Raw genomic sequence first — 18647 nt, forward strand, 5'->3', positions numbered from 1 at the left:
TCCCACAAACAGGCATCCTAAAGTAAAAGAATCTTGTTCCCTGACCTTGACTGACATCCCCTTGGTGAACAAAGGAAGCCAACAATCTCATAGCTATAAGTAGCGAAAAGCTACAATTACTTAACTGGATGCTGCGTGATTGGCTCTGTGCCCTCTGCTCCAGCCCGTTGTTCTGGACTGAGGTCTCACAATTACAGAGACGCTTTGGAGTCTGGGCCTCCGGACTGCGGCAGGAAGGAAAATATGTAAAAGAGCATTTGTTGCTTTGAGTGGGGCCCAGTAGGAAGTAAAGTCCTGTAGCTCTCAGGCTTAGCACTGATGGCTTCCGTTGTCTCCTGCCTTTTCTGCCTTTCAGGCTTAAGTTTAGAGTGTCTTTTCTCTAGGCCAGGTGGATCTAAGCACCAAGATTTTGCAATTAAATAATTATTTATGGGTTTGGCTTATTTGTGCCAATCCAGTGGAAAAAAACTAATCGCTCTGCTGAATTGAATGGATAGCATACTTCTGTACCTCAGAGAATCATCCTGGCAAAATTGACTCTCCTCATTCAGCTCAGTGTCTACTGCAGTTTCCTTGGGTCAGACAGGTCCTACTTGACTGCCAGCGATCTCATACTACCTGCTAGGGAAAAAGGGATGTCACTCCCTTGTGGTGCTCTTGTTCTGTCTGATATCCCAGCATGAGTGCAGTTCATAAGCATCTTACGAGTAACCCTCAGGGCTAAAAATACTGGATGTAGTGTACATAAATACCATCTGCTTTCTTTAGCAGTTTCCTTTCCAGAAAATTTGGGATAACAACTAAATCCTCCCCAGTGGCTCATTGTCTCTTACATCTTGCTGTAGTTATTTTATGCATTTGTTTAACTATGGTGTTGCTCATGAGCTTATGTCTTCAATCTTCCTGTCTTGTTAGTGCAGCAGGAGGAGAGATTGACAAAGGGGCTTTGAGAAAGTGTCCAAACACTAATTGAACAGTCTGTGCAGGAGCCTCTGTGACACAAATGTTGCTAACACTTAGAATATAGAGGTGGTGGGCAAGCACTGTAAGCTGACATACTGTAGAGGAAGTTTCTGTCCAGTATGGATGAGCCCTTTTATCAGAGGCTAGGCTCTAAATTGCTCAGCAAAACCTTTTGTCTTGTGTTGGCTGCTGCTTCCTTGCATCAAGTCCCGGTTTCCAAGGATGTAAGTTCAAGACTGCAACTTCAAATGCTTTGAGTTTTGCCACTCGCAAAGCAAGGCAAGGCTGTTATGTAGCAGCTATGATATCTCTCTGAACTTGCTGTGTTCTGCACGCTCTGCATTTTTATCTGCTGTCTGTTTCCATGCAGGGTGCGGTATATTTTGAATGTGACTCGAGAAATAGATAACTTCTTCCCTGGGCTCTTTGAATACCATAATATTCGGGTATACGATGAAGAAGCAACAGATCTTCTGGCTTATTGGAATGACACCTACAAATTCATCTCCAAGGCAAAGTAAGTCTTTTCAGAACAGAAGACAAACACTTACAAGATGTATACTAAGCATTTTATATTTTCCTACTGGTTTCTTAACTGCTTTTCCTCCTTGCCTACCTAGGATCAAAGGATTTTCATTTTGTAGTTTCTGTCTAAGTGTTAGAGTTGCCTTCCATGAATTTTCATTCTTGTGAGTGCTTGTACAAGGAGCAGGTAGGACTAGTGAGGGATTTCTGCCCAGGTGCAGTCCAGGCAAACAGTGGAGGAAATAATTCCTGTAGTAGAGAGCTAACAGTTTGCCTGCTGCTTAGGAAATGCAATGAATCTGCAGAGGTGCTGGTGGGAGGAAAGGGCAGTAACAAATCGAGCAGGGTTTCACAAAAGTAAGAAGCAAAACCTTACAAGCCAAACACAAACGTAAGCTGTTCCCTGCATTGTGAGGTTGTACGATGAAGCCCGCAGTCTGGAAGTGATTTCTTGTAGTGTAATGCTCCGGAGCAAACTCCTCCCTTTGACAGAAGTAAATGCCAGTGTAGGTCTCTGAGCTGTCAGTTACAGTGAGTAATCTGATAGCAGATGCTGAAAGTAGGGCCTTTTTACTGCAAAGAACTGCATCCCAGTTATATGAGCTGTCTCCAGTTCATTCAGCAGTCTTCTTAAGGGAAAACTGGTCAGAAAGCAGATTGGCATATGCTGCCTTTAAAGTATTATTTCCATTATAGAAGTCTCTCATCTCTTAACCACGCCTGGTGCTTGCAGTTTCTCATAGCCTTTAAAAGCTGACTTGATTGAGTATGGCTCAAGGTTTATTTTATTTAAGATGGTTTCTTTAAAAGACATCACTGTATTCCCTTAAGTATTAATTTTTGAATTGTTGTCATCCTCAGAAGTATTGTCCTGCCCAGAATATTTTCCACTGGTCCAATTAAACGATTGGACCTCAGTACTGTGTATGAGGTGATGTAAGTTAATAATCTTCCAAATTGGGGCAATTACTGTACCCCCTTCTTTGCCCTGTCTGCATGTTGTGTTTGGGGGGTTTTTAATCACCAAAAGTATTGCAATGTTTTGACTAATTTGATCTGCAAGGTTGAGAAAGTCTTAGAGCAGTCTAAAGGCTGCTATAGCCCAGTGTACCCTAAACAGTGCAGACACCTCTCAGTGTCTGGGGAGTGTGGATGCAGGTACAGGCTCAGACGGCTGCGAGCAGCTGAGGTCTGAGCTTGTCGAGGCATATGACTGTGTGTGCTCTGTGGCCTCCTGGTCTGTCCTGTGGGAACTTCACATGGCTGGCAATCCAGAAAACCTAGCACTTAAAGGAGAAGAATAAAGGTGCCAAACCCAAGTTCTCTCAGCATGCTCCATGCCAATGCTGCCCAGTGCACAGAGTTCACAGAGAAGGGCCATAGGCTTCCTCCTTGTGTTTCACAGCAGACAAGTGTTTTTTAATTCCTTGGAGCAGGCTGCTGGCTGCCCTTTCAGCCTCTATACCAGCCTCACCAAGCAGAGTAGCTGCTCATTGCACTCAAAGACACTGTTTGCTTTGCCTTCAATAAGGAAAAATGAATTAAAGCCAAAGGATCTTCCATCTGATTGCAGCTGGGCACTGCACTGCAGCCATCATTTGAGGTCTCTGCCTCCAGCCATGGGGAGGTCATCTTTTCCACTTGCTTGCATTCGGACAGTTACCGAGGTGAAGGACTGTTATAAACAGAGCGGGAGCAGTGAACTTTCTGCCTATAGACAGCCCTAAGAAATGGTGCTATCAAGAAAAATCTGCCAGGCTGGTCCATGGGGCTTTTGGCTGGATTTGCACCTACCGGTGTCTCGAGAGATGTGGATGGGAGCTAGCTGGGGGTTGAAACACCTGACTGAAGCAATGTTGGTCTTGTACAGCCAATTGCCAAACCCAATAATATGCCGTCAGAAGTTTACCGTAGAACATCATCTCTGTGCTAGAGGCTGCCCTGAACTGCTCAGTATCTTCCAGGGATGTGTTTCTAAACTGTGACACTACGTTTGTGTGATAGATGCCCTTTTTATTTGGAATACTGCTTGATACCAGTGGGCCATTTGGGCTGAGTTCAAGCATGCCATATTAGTCTTTAGCAGTCTTCATAAATCTCTGCAAACAAGTGATGTTTGTCCACTTTGTGATAAAAGCTTCAGAAGAACTGTTGTAACAAAATCTGTTAAGAATATTAAGACCTTGTTCTTCACTTCTTTGTGTGTCTTGCTCCAGTTTGTAAATTGGATTATCAGATCACATCCCAGACTTCAACTGTGGCCACAGTGTTGAAAACGTGTTTGATAACACTGTGGTAAAGAAGTTGCTATTTTCTTAGGCTTCTCAGAGGCTATGTTTTCTATTTAATGATCCTCTTCTGTCTTTCTTCCGCTTCAGGAAAAATGGTTCTAAGTGCCTGGTGCACTGCAAGATGGGAGTGAGCCGCTCGGCGTCCACGGTGATTGCCTACGCCATGAAGGAGTATGGCTGGAACCTGGACAGGGCTTACGACTACGTGAAGGAACGGCGCACCGTCACCAAGCCCAACCCCAGCTTTATGCGGCAGCTGGAGGAATACCAAGGGATCCTGCTGGCCAGGTGAGTGGAAGGAACGACCCTGATTACCCATGCTAAGGCATAACACTTAAATGATTGACTCCATTATTTTAATTAGAACTTCCATCACTGCATTATGTAAGCTCATGATTGTCTTGGGAAAGAGCGCTCTGTTTTCATGGGTTATCTCAGCTGAGCCTGGGAAAATAGGTATAATAGAGAGCTTTTAGGAGGCTGTTTGGTTTCTAGGATGGCTGTTTTTTGGAGACTAGCATCCTGTGAACTGCCATCCAAATGCAGCATTCAGAACTATGCAGACTCCAGCAGAGATAAACGATGTCCCTATTGCTTGTAACATCACTTGGCAGGGAGCTCGCTTTGTCTCCATCGCAGCCTTACAGCTCGCTGTTGAACATGCCCATCCTCAGCAGCTGGTCTGGTTTTATTTAGATCCCTTCGGTAAGTGTTGGTGTTAGGGGAGGGGACAGGATGTCCTGTGCATTGCGACAGTGGTGTTTATTCCTGCATGGAGTCCTGAGGCTGGTATGGAGCTGGGCCTGGGTATGGGCAAGTGTGTTGTAATCCCAAGCCTATCACCTGATTAGCAAAAAGACATAAGTATTGCATGTTTCTGAGAAATCCACTTGTAAGCTGTGTTAAGCAATGTCTTCACGTGATCAGCTGGAAGGAGGTAGTGATACTCTGTGTTTCACCAGATTACGGTGTTTTGTTTAGGATCCTGGTGTGCTTTGCTAGGGAGCAGATCTGAAGCAAGCAGAATTACCCAAGCTGAGCCTCGGGCCAAAGGAGATAGCTCTTAGTATGTTTTGACCAAAGTAATTATTTCATAGCTTCTTGGTACTGTTGAAAGGTGCCTGCCTTATGGTATTCTTTACAGCAGCTCAGGCCCACATGTGTTCTCTTTAGGGCAAACTTCTCACCGCTGTCCTCTGCTTGGTTTTGTCCCTTCGGCTCTGTCCTATCCACTTGCAAAGACCTCCCTTCCCTTTTTCTGTGCTAATGACTTACCGTTCCCCCTTTGCTTTCCACCTGCTCCCAGCAGTCTGGCTATTTCTGCTTCTGGGCCAGGTCTGGATTCCCAGTTTTTACACCAAACTCCTGCTGTAAGGTCCTCCTGTCACTGAAGTGTGTTTCCTCTTTCCCTCTGTGCACAGATTAGCAACCTGAGGGCTCCTCCCATCTTATTCCCTGGTCAGGTGCACCCACAGGATCTTTGTCCTCCACCTCTTCCCATGCCTGCCGTCCTCTGCCCCTGCTCCCCAAATGTTGACTGCCATAATGACCCTCTTTCTCTTTGAAAAAGCAGCCAGGTAGTATCGAGTCTCAGGATGGATCACAGTGGAATAGATACTTTAAGAAATTGTGCTCTTCTGGACTGAAACCCTTTGAGACAGACACCACACCTGCCTTTGGTGCCTCGTGTGACACCAAACATGCTGCTGGCACCAGTTAATAAAGGTCAGTGCTTAACTCTGAGCTAGAGGTGACCTGACCAGTGTGGTGTGCTATGTAGCACTGAGCAGACTGGGAAATTGGATCTCACTGAGGTAGACTGGATGGAGGAAAAGGAGCTTTTCAGATGTGAAAAACACACCAACATCCTTTGCAACATGTTGGTGAACACCTGTGAGGAGCCCTGGGCTGGTAGCAGCTGGTATATCACATCTTCAAGCCCTCAGCCCTGCAGTTGGTTTAGGTAATCTCTCAGTCTGGTAGTTGGTGGCACACCTGCAAAGCCACCCTGTACAAACGTCTTGGTTAGGGATATTTTTTTTTTTTCCCCTCTGACTTCCAGTAATTTATTTTTCAGGAGGTAAATCTTTCTTGCTGCCATCATTTACGTGGTGTGTGGCTCCCCTCCCACTCAAGCACACCACGGCTCCTGACCTACTCTGCAAGTCCCCATACAATGGCACGAACAGGATTACTTGTGAGGCTTTAAAAAATGCAAGAGCAGTGCGTTACATCTGTGTGTGGGGAACTAAAAAGCCTGCAGTAAATGAAGCTTCACTGAAGCAAGGAATGGCCTCTCTGTGCTGCAGAAATGGTCCCTCTTTATGCAGTTCCTCTCTTAGCTCCAAACTGCTTTTTTTGCTTTTTTTTTTTTTTTTTTCCTTGTCTGTGTTATTTAGCTTTGCCCTCTGGCCTCTGGCTGCCTTGTTTATTGGTGCGGTATTCCAGGACAGGTAAAAAAAACAAAAACAAAAAAACAACAGATTCATGCTCATGTGACTGCTCCGGTTTCAGAGGGAAGGTATGTGAGGGCAGCCATGTGCTCGCACTATCTAGTTACGGTTTTGTGTTGGGGTTATAGCAACTGGGATATGTTTTCCAGCTGTAAAATGAAAACCCCCTGCCTGCTTTTAGTCACAACAACAAGCATGTTTTGCTCTTTGGGACAGTCATATTTCCTGGGGTTAGTTAAACTGTCCCCTCCCTCTGGTGATAGACACAGAAAGGCTGAGCCAGCCCTGTTTCTTTTATTAGTTATGGTAAGTTACAGGAAAACAGAGTTTGGGATCCCATATGCCTTGTGCAACTTGTGAATCAACAGCAGTAGTTTTATACCAGGGCCTGGAGAGCTGGCTGGAGTGTGGTGGAAGGTGTGGGGGTCTCCTGGTCCAGGGCTGGTGTGGACACAAGCTGGCCAGCCCTGGTGCTGCCCCCAGACCTTGTCCCATGCCTAGCACACCGAACGTCTGGGGTGCTGTGGGCTGTTCTCCCTGGTGCTGGGAACGCTACCCAGGAAGGTCAAGAGGTGGCTGTGGGTTCTAGGAAGGGACGTGGGTGGGCTGCTGTTCTCTGACCCTGTTTTTAGCACCTCTCGCAGATTGTAAGACTGGAGAAAGTGTGAGATTAAAAGTTAACACACCTCTCCCAGTGGTTGTTGACATCTGTTTTGATTCTCAGATCAAGGCTGTGCTAGGCAAGTTTTGTTTGTTCATGCACAAGGGTAATTTTGACTTTCAAAATCAGATGTGCAGCAGAGTGCTGGATTTGAGCAGTGAAGCAGCCAGGGTGGGAAGTGCCCTCAGAAAACATCAACAATTTCTCCCCAGGTTACATGAGCAGAGACATGGGAACTTTGGCATCCCATACAGAGCCTCAGCAACAACCTGCCTCACGGACAAGCCTGGTTCTGCTGCCAGTGTCAAACTTTGCTCCAAAACCCATTAGAGACAGAGCACATGCACCCCAGAGCAATGCCTTTTGGCCTCTAGTCTTGACCTTCCTCTCCTCTGAAAGGACACGATTCTGCCCTGTGTCATACAGGAAGGTTGTAGCTGACTGTGGGATTGGAAAGCTAAATGTGTGATGGATTATTTTCCTTAGCTGTTGGGCACCCACAGCTAAACTGGTACGTTGTAATTAGTTCAATAGCATCTGTTAATTAACTTACTGCAGCCAATGGATGTGTCTGGGAGCGTCTGCTCACGCTAGCAAGGGACTGGAGAGGTTTTGCAAGGTCTACTGCAGATCCAAGGACCTTTCAGTGGTATCTGCTCTCCTCCTAGGGGCAAACGGTGGAAGCACAGCCCTGTGGCCACGGTCACTCAGCAGGGCCCTCGCGTTTCACTTGGAGAAGTTGCCTCCTTTGCTCTCTGTAAACCCGGAGGCATGGGCCGGGTTGTTTGGCAGGTGCAGATAAGGAAGGTGGTGCAATGCCGCTGGCAGTTGTTTGGCCTTGTGACTGCTCAGACCTTCCTAAAGGGGCTTTCCAAGAGCTGGAGAACTCTTGAGCTTCCTTCCTGTGAAAGGCAGGTGCTGTTTTGGGCTGCTTGTTGACTGTTGAGGATGTCCTCTGTGTTTTACACACACCCATACCCACATCCACTCACTCCACCCCACCCCCTTGGTTACCAGAGCCCAGTTATTGATCACGGAAGCTATTCAAAGAAGGAGTCACAAGGGAACTCGGATTTCATTCCGTGTCCGCCATCCACTCACATCCGGGACTAGGGGACCCTGTCTCTTCTGGTCATTGCTGACCTGCTAGCAAATGGAAAAGCACTTGCTGGCTAAGAAAGGACCAAATTCTGTAGTCAATTAAACACTGCGTTTGTTGAGTAGACTGATAAAATACTGCTGGGGAATGTGTGTGGAGCAGAATGGTGCCGTGGCATTTAGCTACTGGAAGGTGGCTGGTTATTGGATCAACTTCTCCAGCAGCAGGTTTGGCCCTGAACTGTTTAAGTGAAGCTGCAGTTGTGGTCAATGACTCCAGTATTTGGCACGGTTTTTCATGTAGGTCGCATCCTCTTACAACAAGGTGGGTCTGGCTCCGCTATGTGAAAACACTACTCAACATTTTCGTTTGCTTTTCTTCCCCACAGCAAACAGCGGCATAATAAACTGTGGCGCTCGCACTCAGACAGTGACCTCTCAGACCATCATGAGCCCATCTGCAAATCTGGGCTGGAGCTGAACAAAAAGGAGATCACCACCTCGGCCGACCAGATCTCAGAGGCGAAGACCAACGACAACCAGCAGCCGATGTCTCATATCTACTCAGCTGAGCTAGACAGGGAGCAGCAGCTCCCAGAGGATGCGAACATGATCGAGGAGGAGATGTGTGTGAAGGAGAGAAGGATCCACCTAGAGTTTACATGTCGAGACTTCCACGCTGAGCAGATGGAGGACAAGCTGAACCTGAACAATATCAATGGCTGTACGGCAGGTTGTTGTGTAGACTCCGTGCCCCCTGATAACTGCCATGCTTCTGAGGCCTTAATGCAGCTCCAGCACCCCTTGGAAATAACAGAGTTTCCTGATTTGACAGTGGACGATCTAGAAAAAGATGCTCTTAAGCTTGATATGAACGTGCACTTGGTTCCCATGGAAGAATTCACTTCGTGCTTAAAAGACTTTCCCCAATCCCCAAACCAAAATTCCCAGAGTCTCCAACAGAATCCCCAGCCTGAAGTGACTGACCTCAGTACAGACAGGATTGATTTCTTCAGTGCTTTGGAGAAATTCGTGGAGCTTTCCCAGGAGAGCCGGTCACGCACCTGCTCCCATTCCAGGACGGAAGAGCAAGGGAGTGGAAGGAACGGGGTCTCGAGGGTGCCCGTGCTGGAAGTGCCGCCTGCTGCAGATGGGGGTGCAGATGCTCAAAGGAACAGCTCTGGAAACTCTCCTCAGGCATCGGATGACTCCTCCACAGATGAAGAACAACAAAAGGTTAAAATAACTTGCTCGGTGTTTTAGGAACTGCTGCTCAAACCTATCTGCGGGTAGTTCTCTTGCTGTGAGGTTGCTGTGGACAGGGGATTTTCTAGTCCCGGCATTCACTGAACAGGGTAGCCGTTTGGGGAGGGATTGCTAGATGCTTTTCCTTTTCACTTTTAGATACTCACCCTTTTCTGCACTTTTTCCTTAAACATCTGTTTGCTGGCAGTGGCAGAGCCCTGGCTGAGGCAACCTTGACCTGACCTGCTGTGCTGCTCTCACGAGAAACTTATTTTTGAGTTTTGCATTAGGAAAGCAGATAGGTGGGACTTGACCCACTAATGCAGCTGAACCCTGAACAGCTAAGGCCAGCCAGCATCCCAAACCTGCGCAAATATTTATCTGACTTGAGAAATCCACCAAAGAGCGGGACAAAGCTGACACCTTTCCCTGATTGGGAAGCACCAGCATTGGGATAGTAAATCAAGGTAGATGTAGAGCTTCCACTGCTGGAGAAAGAAAATGAGCTTGCGCAGGCCTGGGGTGGTGGGATCGGGGATGTCACGGCTCACTTCTTTCCTGGATAGAAAGATGTTCCTGACAAAATTTAGTAACCTCTGAATTGAGGTACCTTTCTCTTATAATTGCTTTCTATCCTCCAGGACTCTCACAGGGATTGATGATATCCGGGGCCATCGTTTTCTGGGAGCCTCTCTTATTTAAATTCCACGCTGCATTGCTTGAATCTTTTCCATCTCCATGTGAGGCAATAAGGCTCTTCCAGATATAATAGGCCAATGCTCTCTCCAGTGATTTGGCAGGAAGAGTGTCTGTGCGGATGGGGGAGCCTCTCTGGCCATTTTCCTCCGGGAAACCAGAGCATTTCAGCGCTCGGTCATTCTTTATGCTGTACTTCTTTTCGCTCCTGTACGTGAGCAGAATCTTTCATGTTTTCAGTTCAAAACTGCACTTCTAGCAGCATCAGGATTTCTTTTGTTAACTGGACTTTTCCTTATTTAAAAAAAAAAAAAGGCTAAATTTCCCTTAGAATTAGTCGCAACTAAATAAAAGTTCTTAAATCTCAGTCTAGGTGAAAATCCAGCCTGGAAGATGTTAAATGCAATTTCAGAGACAATTAATGCTTCTACGTTAGTGATCACAGCACTTGTAATGTATCCCCACACACTGGCACGTGCACTTTTTGTTCCTTTGGGGACATGCACCCCCATTTCCTTTAAGCTGCTGCCACTTGCTCTACGTCAGCACAACTGATCCATTTTGTTGTTATTCTTTTTCTGTGTTGCAGGAGGTCCCCGAGCTACCTAGCACAGGCCATCTCACGAGATCCCACTCGGAAAATGCCATTTCTGTGAAGGAAATTATCACAGAGATCGAGTCAATCAACCAGGGAGTAGGAGCTGCCCAACAGAAAGAGGGTTCAGCCAACCTCACCCAGACGCCAAAGAGGAACACTGTGCACGACCTGCCAGTGGAGGCACTTTGGGCATCAGAAAGGGTGGAACAGAGCGAAGGAGCCTGTGGACACCAGGAAAAGGAGAAAGACCCTCTGCAAGCTGAGCAAGAAGCTGCCCCCTCCTTGCAGCTGTCTTCTGGTAAATCAGACGTGGAGGAGAGCAGCCCTGGGGGTGAGCAGCAAGAGCCTCATGGCTCCATCAATCCTGAGCCCAAGTGGTGCCCTGGTTCCGTCCGGCGAGCCACCCTGGAGTTCGAGGAGCGCTTGAGACAGGAGCAGGAGCACCAGCACGCATCCCCGGTCTGCATCTTACAGACCCGCAAGAACTCCAGGAACGATTCTCCTGCTGCCGAGCTCCTGCCGCGGGGGAAAAGCGAGGAGCCGCCCCTGGAGCTGGCTCCGGAGGGTGACAAGGCACGGGGTCCAAGTGCTGAGGAGCTGCTGCTGCCTCCTGGGGCAGAGCTGTCTGCAGGCAGACACTTGCCTGCACCCCTCGCCTCCCCTGCGCAGGAGTCCCTGCCTGCAGAGCCCAGCCCGGGGCAGGAGGGAGCGGCACAAGAACACAGGGCACTGGTCTCATATGATGGGACGGAGGAGCCACCCCTGCCCTCTGTTGTCCCCAAAAGAATTGAAATCGTCGAATACACTGCCATGGTCAAGTCTGCAGAGCGCCCCGACGCAAGCTGTGAGCAGGGCAGGCTGCCTGCGGCCGTCCCGTCTTTAGATGAAAACTTGAACCCTTCGTTGTGCTCCGAGAAGGCACCGACCTGTCTCAGAGCTCTGACACTGGTAAATCTCTCACTGCCGGAGGACGCGGTACACAAGCAGGCTACCTTCACTGTGGGCAGCCCCAGCGAGGAAGGTGGTGGGTTACCTGTTCACCTCAGTGCTGCTTCTCCCTCTGCCCAGGTGACCTCCACACCTTCGGCCAGCCTAGAACGCTCTTCTTACCCCTGTGTAATTCACCTGGAAGGCGTCACTGAGCAGAGCACAGGTACGGACGATGAGCCGGTCACGTCATGTGGCATTGAGGGAGATGCGACTCTCCCATTCAGGGACAGTCCCAAGCCTCTCTGCAGGGGGGGTGCCGGCACCTCAAGGCAGCTGAGCGGCGAGGACTTCACTAGCCAAGGCGCTGAAAATGTGGACCTTCTGGACATCTCTTTCCTGTGTTACGGCCTCCCCCACAGCTCCAGCAGCCGCAGCGTGGAGGAGCGCAGCAGCAGCCCCGGGCTGGTCAAGCAGCGAGCGAAGGAAATAGAGGCTCGGATCCGGCACGCGGGGCTCACCACACCCTCCCACATGAAACGCTCGGCATCCTTGGCCAAACTGGACTGCCTGGACCTCTCCAAGGACGACTTATCCGAGAGGCGGTCGGCCTCTTCTGATGCCAACCCGGTGCTTCTCACCTGCGTTGCCCTCGGTCGAGGCCTTCGCAGGGGGAGTTTGGAGAGGGGCTCGGAAAGCGCATGCGGAAAGCATCGCCTTTCCTCCCCTGAGCCCGCTAAGCATTTTGTGGAACAGCTCAGAACAGCCGAGTGCATTGCCCAGAGCAAGCCAGTGGAGAGGCCGCTAGCTCAGTACGCCAAAGAGTGCGGCTCCAGCCAGCAGAATTTGTTTTCCAGTGCAGACCCAACGTGGACTAGCTCCGAGGAGGGTCCTCCGCTGCTCCAGGTGCAGGTCCTGGACTCCTTGTCTCCAGCTCAAGGTCTGGCTGTCGCACCTCGGCAGCAGCACGGGAGAACTCACCCTCTGAGGAGGCTCAAAAAGACCAATGATAAAAAGCGGACAACCAATCCCCTCTACAATACTATGTGATCCTGAGCCCTCGGCTGTGATTTCTTACCGAGAACCCGTGGTGTTGCGTTCACGCAAGGGGCAGGTGTAATATAAGGAACATGCACTTTATTGGTTAATTTTATATATATTGTCATTTTACTGTTCCTGGCGCATGTAGGTGTGGGTTGGTTCTTCTGTGTGTGACTCTGACTGCAGGACTGTTTGGGTTTTTTTAATTTTTTTAACTCAGATAACCTCAAATGTTCTTTTTTTTTTTTTTTTTTTTTGTTAGTTTGTTTTAAAAGAACACCTTTATCCTGCAAAAATTGATGTTGGCTTGCTTTGGCAAGGTGGAGTTTTGCTTAGAACCAGATCCTAGTTCCTAACTTGAATTTTCCCCATGCCTTGAAATGGTGCTGGGCAGTTGTTGGGGTGAGAGCCCCCATAAATGTGAAGGCTGTGCCAAGGTCCCCTTTGTTTGGCCTTTCTTTTCTGCAAACTGGAACTCCACAATGCTGGCAGATCACTCACAAAGCTGCTTCAGGACAAACTCCCGAGGCTCGGTTCAGCTGGTGCATCCCCAAAAGGAGCACACAGGGGTAAATATTCCCGACGGATGGGCTCTGAAAACCCCGGGCAGCCTGGCACCGAGATCAGCGCTCGCCTCCCGCTGGGGGTCATGCAGAGCCCCCCATTTTGTGGTGAGGTGGAGCAGAGTTCCTCCACGAGCTGCCAAGCTCACCTCTCCTCGGCTGCCCCAGACCAGCGGGTGAGAGGAGGAGAGCCCCCAAAGCCAGAGTGTTCTTTTAAAACAAACGCCTCGTCAGGGTTTTAACCCTCCCATTACTTGAATACTGCTGTGGGCCTATCCAAGTTCATGGCCATATCATCTGTCCTCTACCCTCCTGCTGCCTCCCCTCCACCCGAAAGCTGTTCTTGTCTCGTGCTGCCTGAGTTTTCCTCTCCCCTCTACGATGCTCACAGGCACTTCTGGTCGCTCACAAACCTAGAGGCTGTTATAATTGTTACACGATGTATTGCCCCTACTGAATGCAAAGCTTTGTCCACACTGCTGTCACTCCTAACACTCGGCCCGGAGGGAAGATCTTTTCTGGAAGTTTTTTCCTTTTTTCTTTTTTTTTTTTTTTCCCCTAAATTGTATATATGGTATTTATATAGATTTTTTTTTCCTTGTTCCTACTTTTTTTTTTTAAAAAAAAAAGGGCAAGACTGCATTCTGTAAACTGGAAAACAAAACCACCTTACTCAAACTCAGTGCTGTTCATTGTAATCTGCACAGAAATGGGAGTGGATTTGACATCGTAAGCTGTCTTCCCTTTCTAAAAGTGAGCCTCGATGCCAGCCTTTGCCAAATGTGTCCCTTCTCCAGTCCTGCGTGAAAGCCCTGTTACCCCACTGTGGGAGGAGGACTGCCTATCTGCCCGTTTCCTTCCCGTATGAAGCTGGATTTCAGAAGTGCCAGTCAGACGTGGAAAGCCGTCAGCCGCTCTGAGCCATTCTGCAGGTTCTTACTTCCCCAGAGAACCTGCATTTGAAGGGTCTGCTCTAAATTTCAGCAAATTATTTTCTGGTTCCCGAGCAGTTCGGCTAAATCAAAGCTCCTCTTTTCCAGCCGTGCATATCAGCAAATTGTATGTGTGCTGTAGGAGTGGAGAGAAAGGCACTTGGCCGTGGCAGGCGAGCTCTGGGTCCCGTCTGCAGTCCTGTGGCAGAAGAGCACGTCTGAGCTGGTGCTTGGCTCTGGCCCAGACCTGCCCTCTGGGGAGGAGCGAAGCAGAGAGAAGATGCAGAATGGCTCCAGCTGCTGAAAGCCCAGCATGGAGAGGACACAGGACACGGGGCTGGGAGGAGCAGTAGACAAGGCCATGCTTAGAAAGCAGCACTGATGCTGCGGAGCCTTGTGGGCTCCGATGGGACAAGCTCATCTTGAGCCGGAGAGGAGCGCACAGCACCGGAGCGCTGTGGAGTATTGGGAAGCAGCGGGCGTCTGCCCTGGGGAAGGGGTGTCCCTAACCCCCCAGCTTGCCCACAGCCAGCAGCAGAGGTTAGCTTAGCAGTTTGCAAGGTAACGCGAGCCTGGGGAGGAATCCCGCCTCGCTGTCCTCCTATAGATTCCAGGGATCTTCCCGCGCTGCCTTGCAGAGCCCGTACTTGCAGCTTGCGTGCCCGCAGCCCGGGCATGGGGCCGTCGGCGTGTCTGTCCTTCTCCAGCAGCAACGTGTGCTTCGTCCCTCCTTTCCGAGGAGCCTGAGCTCTGCTAGAGGGGGGTTGTCACCCATGCTAGCTGCACGCTGGAGCGCAGCCCGAAGTAGCCCAGCAGGGCCCTGTCTTGGGTCAAATAGCACATCATCCCAGGCCATTTCAGTCGCTAGAAGTCAAGCAAGTCCCTGGCCCAGGAGGCCAGATACTTTTTTGGGACGCTGAAAGATATTTGGCTTCTCCTAGCCCACTCCAGCTGGCTTCGGAGCTGGGCAGCCAGTGTAGAAAGGCCAAGTGGCTCATGTCATCTTGTGAAGGGCAATTTCAGTCCTTGCCTCCCCCACAAACCTCACCAGCCCCTGCTGCCTACCGTTCCTGGCCCCAAGGACATATCTGCCTGCCCCTCTGTGGACAGAAGGGATGGGGTGCCACCAAGCCTGCCCTGTGGTGGAGGGACCATGCTTGGCTGGCAGCATGTCCTGGTGACAAAGATCTGCCTGGGAGGGGAAAGCCCCTTGTATAATTTGTTCCCTTGAGAAAGAGAGGAGGAGCAGGATGGGGATTGGGTTTCTTTGCCCAGCTTCAACTCAGGAGAAGTGCCCTGTAGGAAGGCTCTTCCATGCAGACCAGAATTGCTGCTTCCTTCCAGTACTCTGCTGCTGTCTGGGTGCTTCAGCTGGAGAGAGCAGCAAAGGGGCAAAGGCCCTCGCAGGGAGGTGCTTCGCTGTCCCCTTGTCCTCAGCTCCGGCCCAGCACAACTGTGGTTTTTCTCTGGGAAGCATGTGGACAGATGGAGGGAGCCAGGGAAGGTGGTTTTCTTACAGAGTTATGAAGGCCTTGGAGGTCTGGAGGCTCTGACCTGGATGGCAGAAAGGGGAACGGGCTGGAGGGGCATGTCGTGTGCAGCTCTCGGGGGGGTCCTGGCTCCTCCCCGGCCAGTGTCTGGGCAACGAAGCCACCAAGCCCCTGACATCGGAGGTCTCTGCCTGGAGACGGTTGTCCCTTCCCCATGCTGGTGACTCGTGGGTGGGTGGTGGCTCACTCCTGGTCCCCGTGGCCACCCCACGAGAGCTTCTTGTGACCCGCTGAGCACCACGGGGAGCAGCATCTTCCCCGGACGGGAAGGAGCGGCACCTCCAGAGCGCATGGCAGCTGACAAGCCTTGCTGATGGGGGGAGTTTAGGCGAAACCTGTTGTTTTAAGGGCATTTTTGTACAAAGCAACTGTTCTTTTGGTCTCTTGCAAAGCCCTCTTGGAGGACGCTTTATTGTTTACATTGACTCCTGTACAATATCTCAGCCATCACCTCCCCCCTTGCCCGCCCCATCTCCGGCTGTACTGTAATGTGTGAGCCTTGCACAAACGGATAGCGTGTGCGTGAAACTGGTTTTTACACTGCGTTCTGTTGCACTCGATGGTGTGTGTGCGTGTGTGCGTGTGTCCGGTCTGCTTGAGAAGTTGTGACATGTACAAATCTCTCCCCTTTCGGCCCTTTCCCGGGGGTACGGTCCCAGCGGGTGGCAGGGGGGTCAGGAGGTGACGCTGTTTATGGCTCGCTTGGGTGTCAAAGGGGACAGGGATTAGCTCCCTGTCCCTCTACCAGCAAAGGCCTGGTGGAAGGTAACCCACCCCAGCTCCGGCTGCTGCTGGGGACCTCCTGGGAGGAGCGAGCCGCTGGGAATCGGTGTGGGCACTGGGGCGCTGCATCTGCCCGGGGGCTCAGAGAGCCCCGCAGCTCTCCCAGCCCGGTGGCAGGAGGAAGCCATACCCACCGCAGGTCCCCTGCTCCCATCACGGTGTGTCCTGCCTTAATCTGGTCCTAGCTCCATGCAAACCCCCATGCTTCTCCCTAAGGGAGGGACCCCCGGAGCCCTTGCTGGCGTGGGGCAGAGGCAGGCGCTGGCCTGGCACAGGAGGGGTCCGGGCTGGGCAGAGGGCTCTCGGTTGCCCTCCGGTAGCGTTGCCAGAGGTGCTAACAGCCCGCCCGTGCTGCAGACATCTCTGTTGGCACAAAAGCAGGTGCCAGTGCCTTTTCTTTTCCTTTACGGAGATGTGATGTCCGTGCACTGGTTTGTAGGGATCGCTCCGGGGTCGGGCAGTCCAGCCACACGGTGTGCTGGAGCACGAGCCCTTGGGGGCGGGTGGTGGTGGAGTTGCAAACCAGGGAGGGGAGCGCTTCTGTCCGCCCCTCCTGGATCTTCCTTGGTGGCTGGGATCGTCCCCTTTCCCCCTAAAGACTTTATGAACTGATGTGCTCAGCTGTTTTTAAATGTGAACTTGTGCACTGATGTGCAGATTCAATGTTCTTGTTACCGAATGAATAAAGTTTTATTTTGAAGATGACACAGGCGTGCTGCCTCCTATTTGGGATTGGAGCTGGGGATGATGAGTGATCCGCGCTGCTGTCAGAGCACAGGGTGGCACCGGGGATCTGGGGAGCCACAGCGGGGTTGTTCATTTGTGTCTGCTGCCAGAAGCATAGATGGACCCATCCTGTCCCAAGTGATCTGTGCAGGGGCCAAGGAGCTGTGCTCCCAAGCAAGATGCTCTTCCAGGTCCTGCTGAGATTGCAGGCAAGATGCCAGGGATTGTGAATGTAAAAGTTTTGGGATGCTGTGGGTGGCCTGGCTGCACTGCTGCAGGTAGAGGAGCTGTAGGGAGAGTCATGGGGTTTAAGCGCAAAGCAGGATGCAACATTTTAGCGGGGACCCTGGACCAGACCCACCACGGCCGGCCAAGGAGCCGAGCCAAATCCAAGCGCCAAATAACCGCAACACAAGTGGATCTCTGCGTTGGGAAACAGCCCATCACAGGCAAGTTGATTTTGCTCCATCGTGTCTCCTGTCATGGCAAGAAAGCATGGCACAGAGGTCTCTGCGGGCTCCCGCTGGCCTGCCCGGCTGTGGGGAGCAGCGGGGCTGTGAGCAAGGGGGTCCAGAGAGCCAAATCCCCCAGAGCTCAGCCTCGCCTTCCCTGCATGAAGCCTCCGGGCTCAGCAGGCACCAGGGTGTGGGGCCAGGGGTGCGGGACCATTGCTGCAGGGCATGGCAGGACTGGCGGTGTCCCTGGGGTCCCCCATCCCTTCCCGGTCCCCCCAGCACCGGCTGGGGAAGGGCTTCCCGGGGCCTTTTCTCCGCTTGCTGGGGATGTGGCTTGGAGTTGGGGACATAGGACACGGGGCTCGCTCTGTCCCCAGGCTCCGAGGGCAGAGCGAGCCAGGGCCGTGGTGGGACAGGGCAAGCAGGGGGTGCCGCTGCAGCCCCCCTCCCTCCCTGCCACCCCTTTGGCCGGGCGAGCAAGGATGTCACCTTTTCCCTGCCTTTTTGCCAGCTGCCCCCCTCCCGCCTGGCTCAGCCAATGCTCGTCCTGCTCCGCTCGGTGCCCTTGTAGGGTCCAGGGCTTTGCTGCCTTTCCAGGAACCACGGGCTCCCCTCCCACGGGTCCCCGAGCCCTACAATCCCTTAATCCCCTTGGGCCAGGGCATCCCTGTGGGGCTGGGCTCTGCTAAATCCCAAATCTGGCTTCCAAACGTGCCTGTAACCATCCTGCTACGGCAGGGCTGGGGTTGATGTGGACTCACCCCCATGGGTTTGCAGCCCCCTTTGCTCCGGGGGGGGGGGGAACGTGGTGACCCCACGGGGTGCTGTGGGTGTTGGGACCCCCGGGGCCGGCCCACGGTCTCTGTGGGGCTGAGCTGGCCCCAGGGTGCGGGGGGGACCCGTGGGATGCCCAGCGAGCCCTGCGTCCCACTTGAGCCCTGGGTGGAGGTGACCCCCGGGGTGATGGCAGCCGGGGGGGGGGGGGGGGGGGGCAGAATTGTCAAGAGCTCTTGGTTTTCCCCAACGCTTTAGGAAGACGCTGCTTGGCAGGAGGGGGCAGAGGGGCTTCTCCTCCCCCCCCCCCCCCGCACCGAGGGGCTCCCATACACCGTGCCGGGGGGGGTGGGGGGGGGAAGCTAC

General features: G+C 51.7%; 1 protein-coding gene across 1 annotated transcript in view; it reads left to right on the plus strand.

Annotated features, from left to right (window-relative positions):
* Window positions 1–17031, plus strand: part of SSH2 (slingshot protein phosphatase 2) — a 104985-nt gene extending 87954 nt beyond the window's left edge. Inside the window, 4 exon segments of the mRNA XM_069791141.1 lie at window positions 1334–1480; window positions 3867–4067; window positions 8381–9227; window positions 10522–17031. Coding sequence (XP_069647242.1) covers window positions 1334–1480; window positions 3867–4067; window positions 8381–9227; window positions 10522–12507 — 3181 coding nt within the window. The 3' untranslated portion in view covers window positions 12508–17031.
* The last annotated feature ends 1616 nt before the right edge of the window (window positions 17032–18647 follow it).

Source organism: Haliaeetus albicilla, chromosome 9 (genome assembly GCF_947461875.1).
Source record: "Haliaeetus albicilla chromosome 9, bHalAlb1.1, whole genome shotgun sequence".
Lineage (NCBI taxonomy): Eukaryota > Metazoa > Chordata > Aves > Accipitriformes > Accipitridae > Haliaeetus > Haliaeetus albicilla.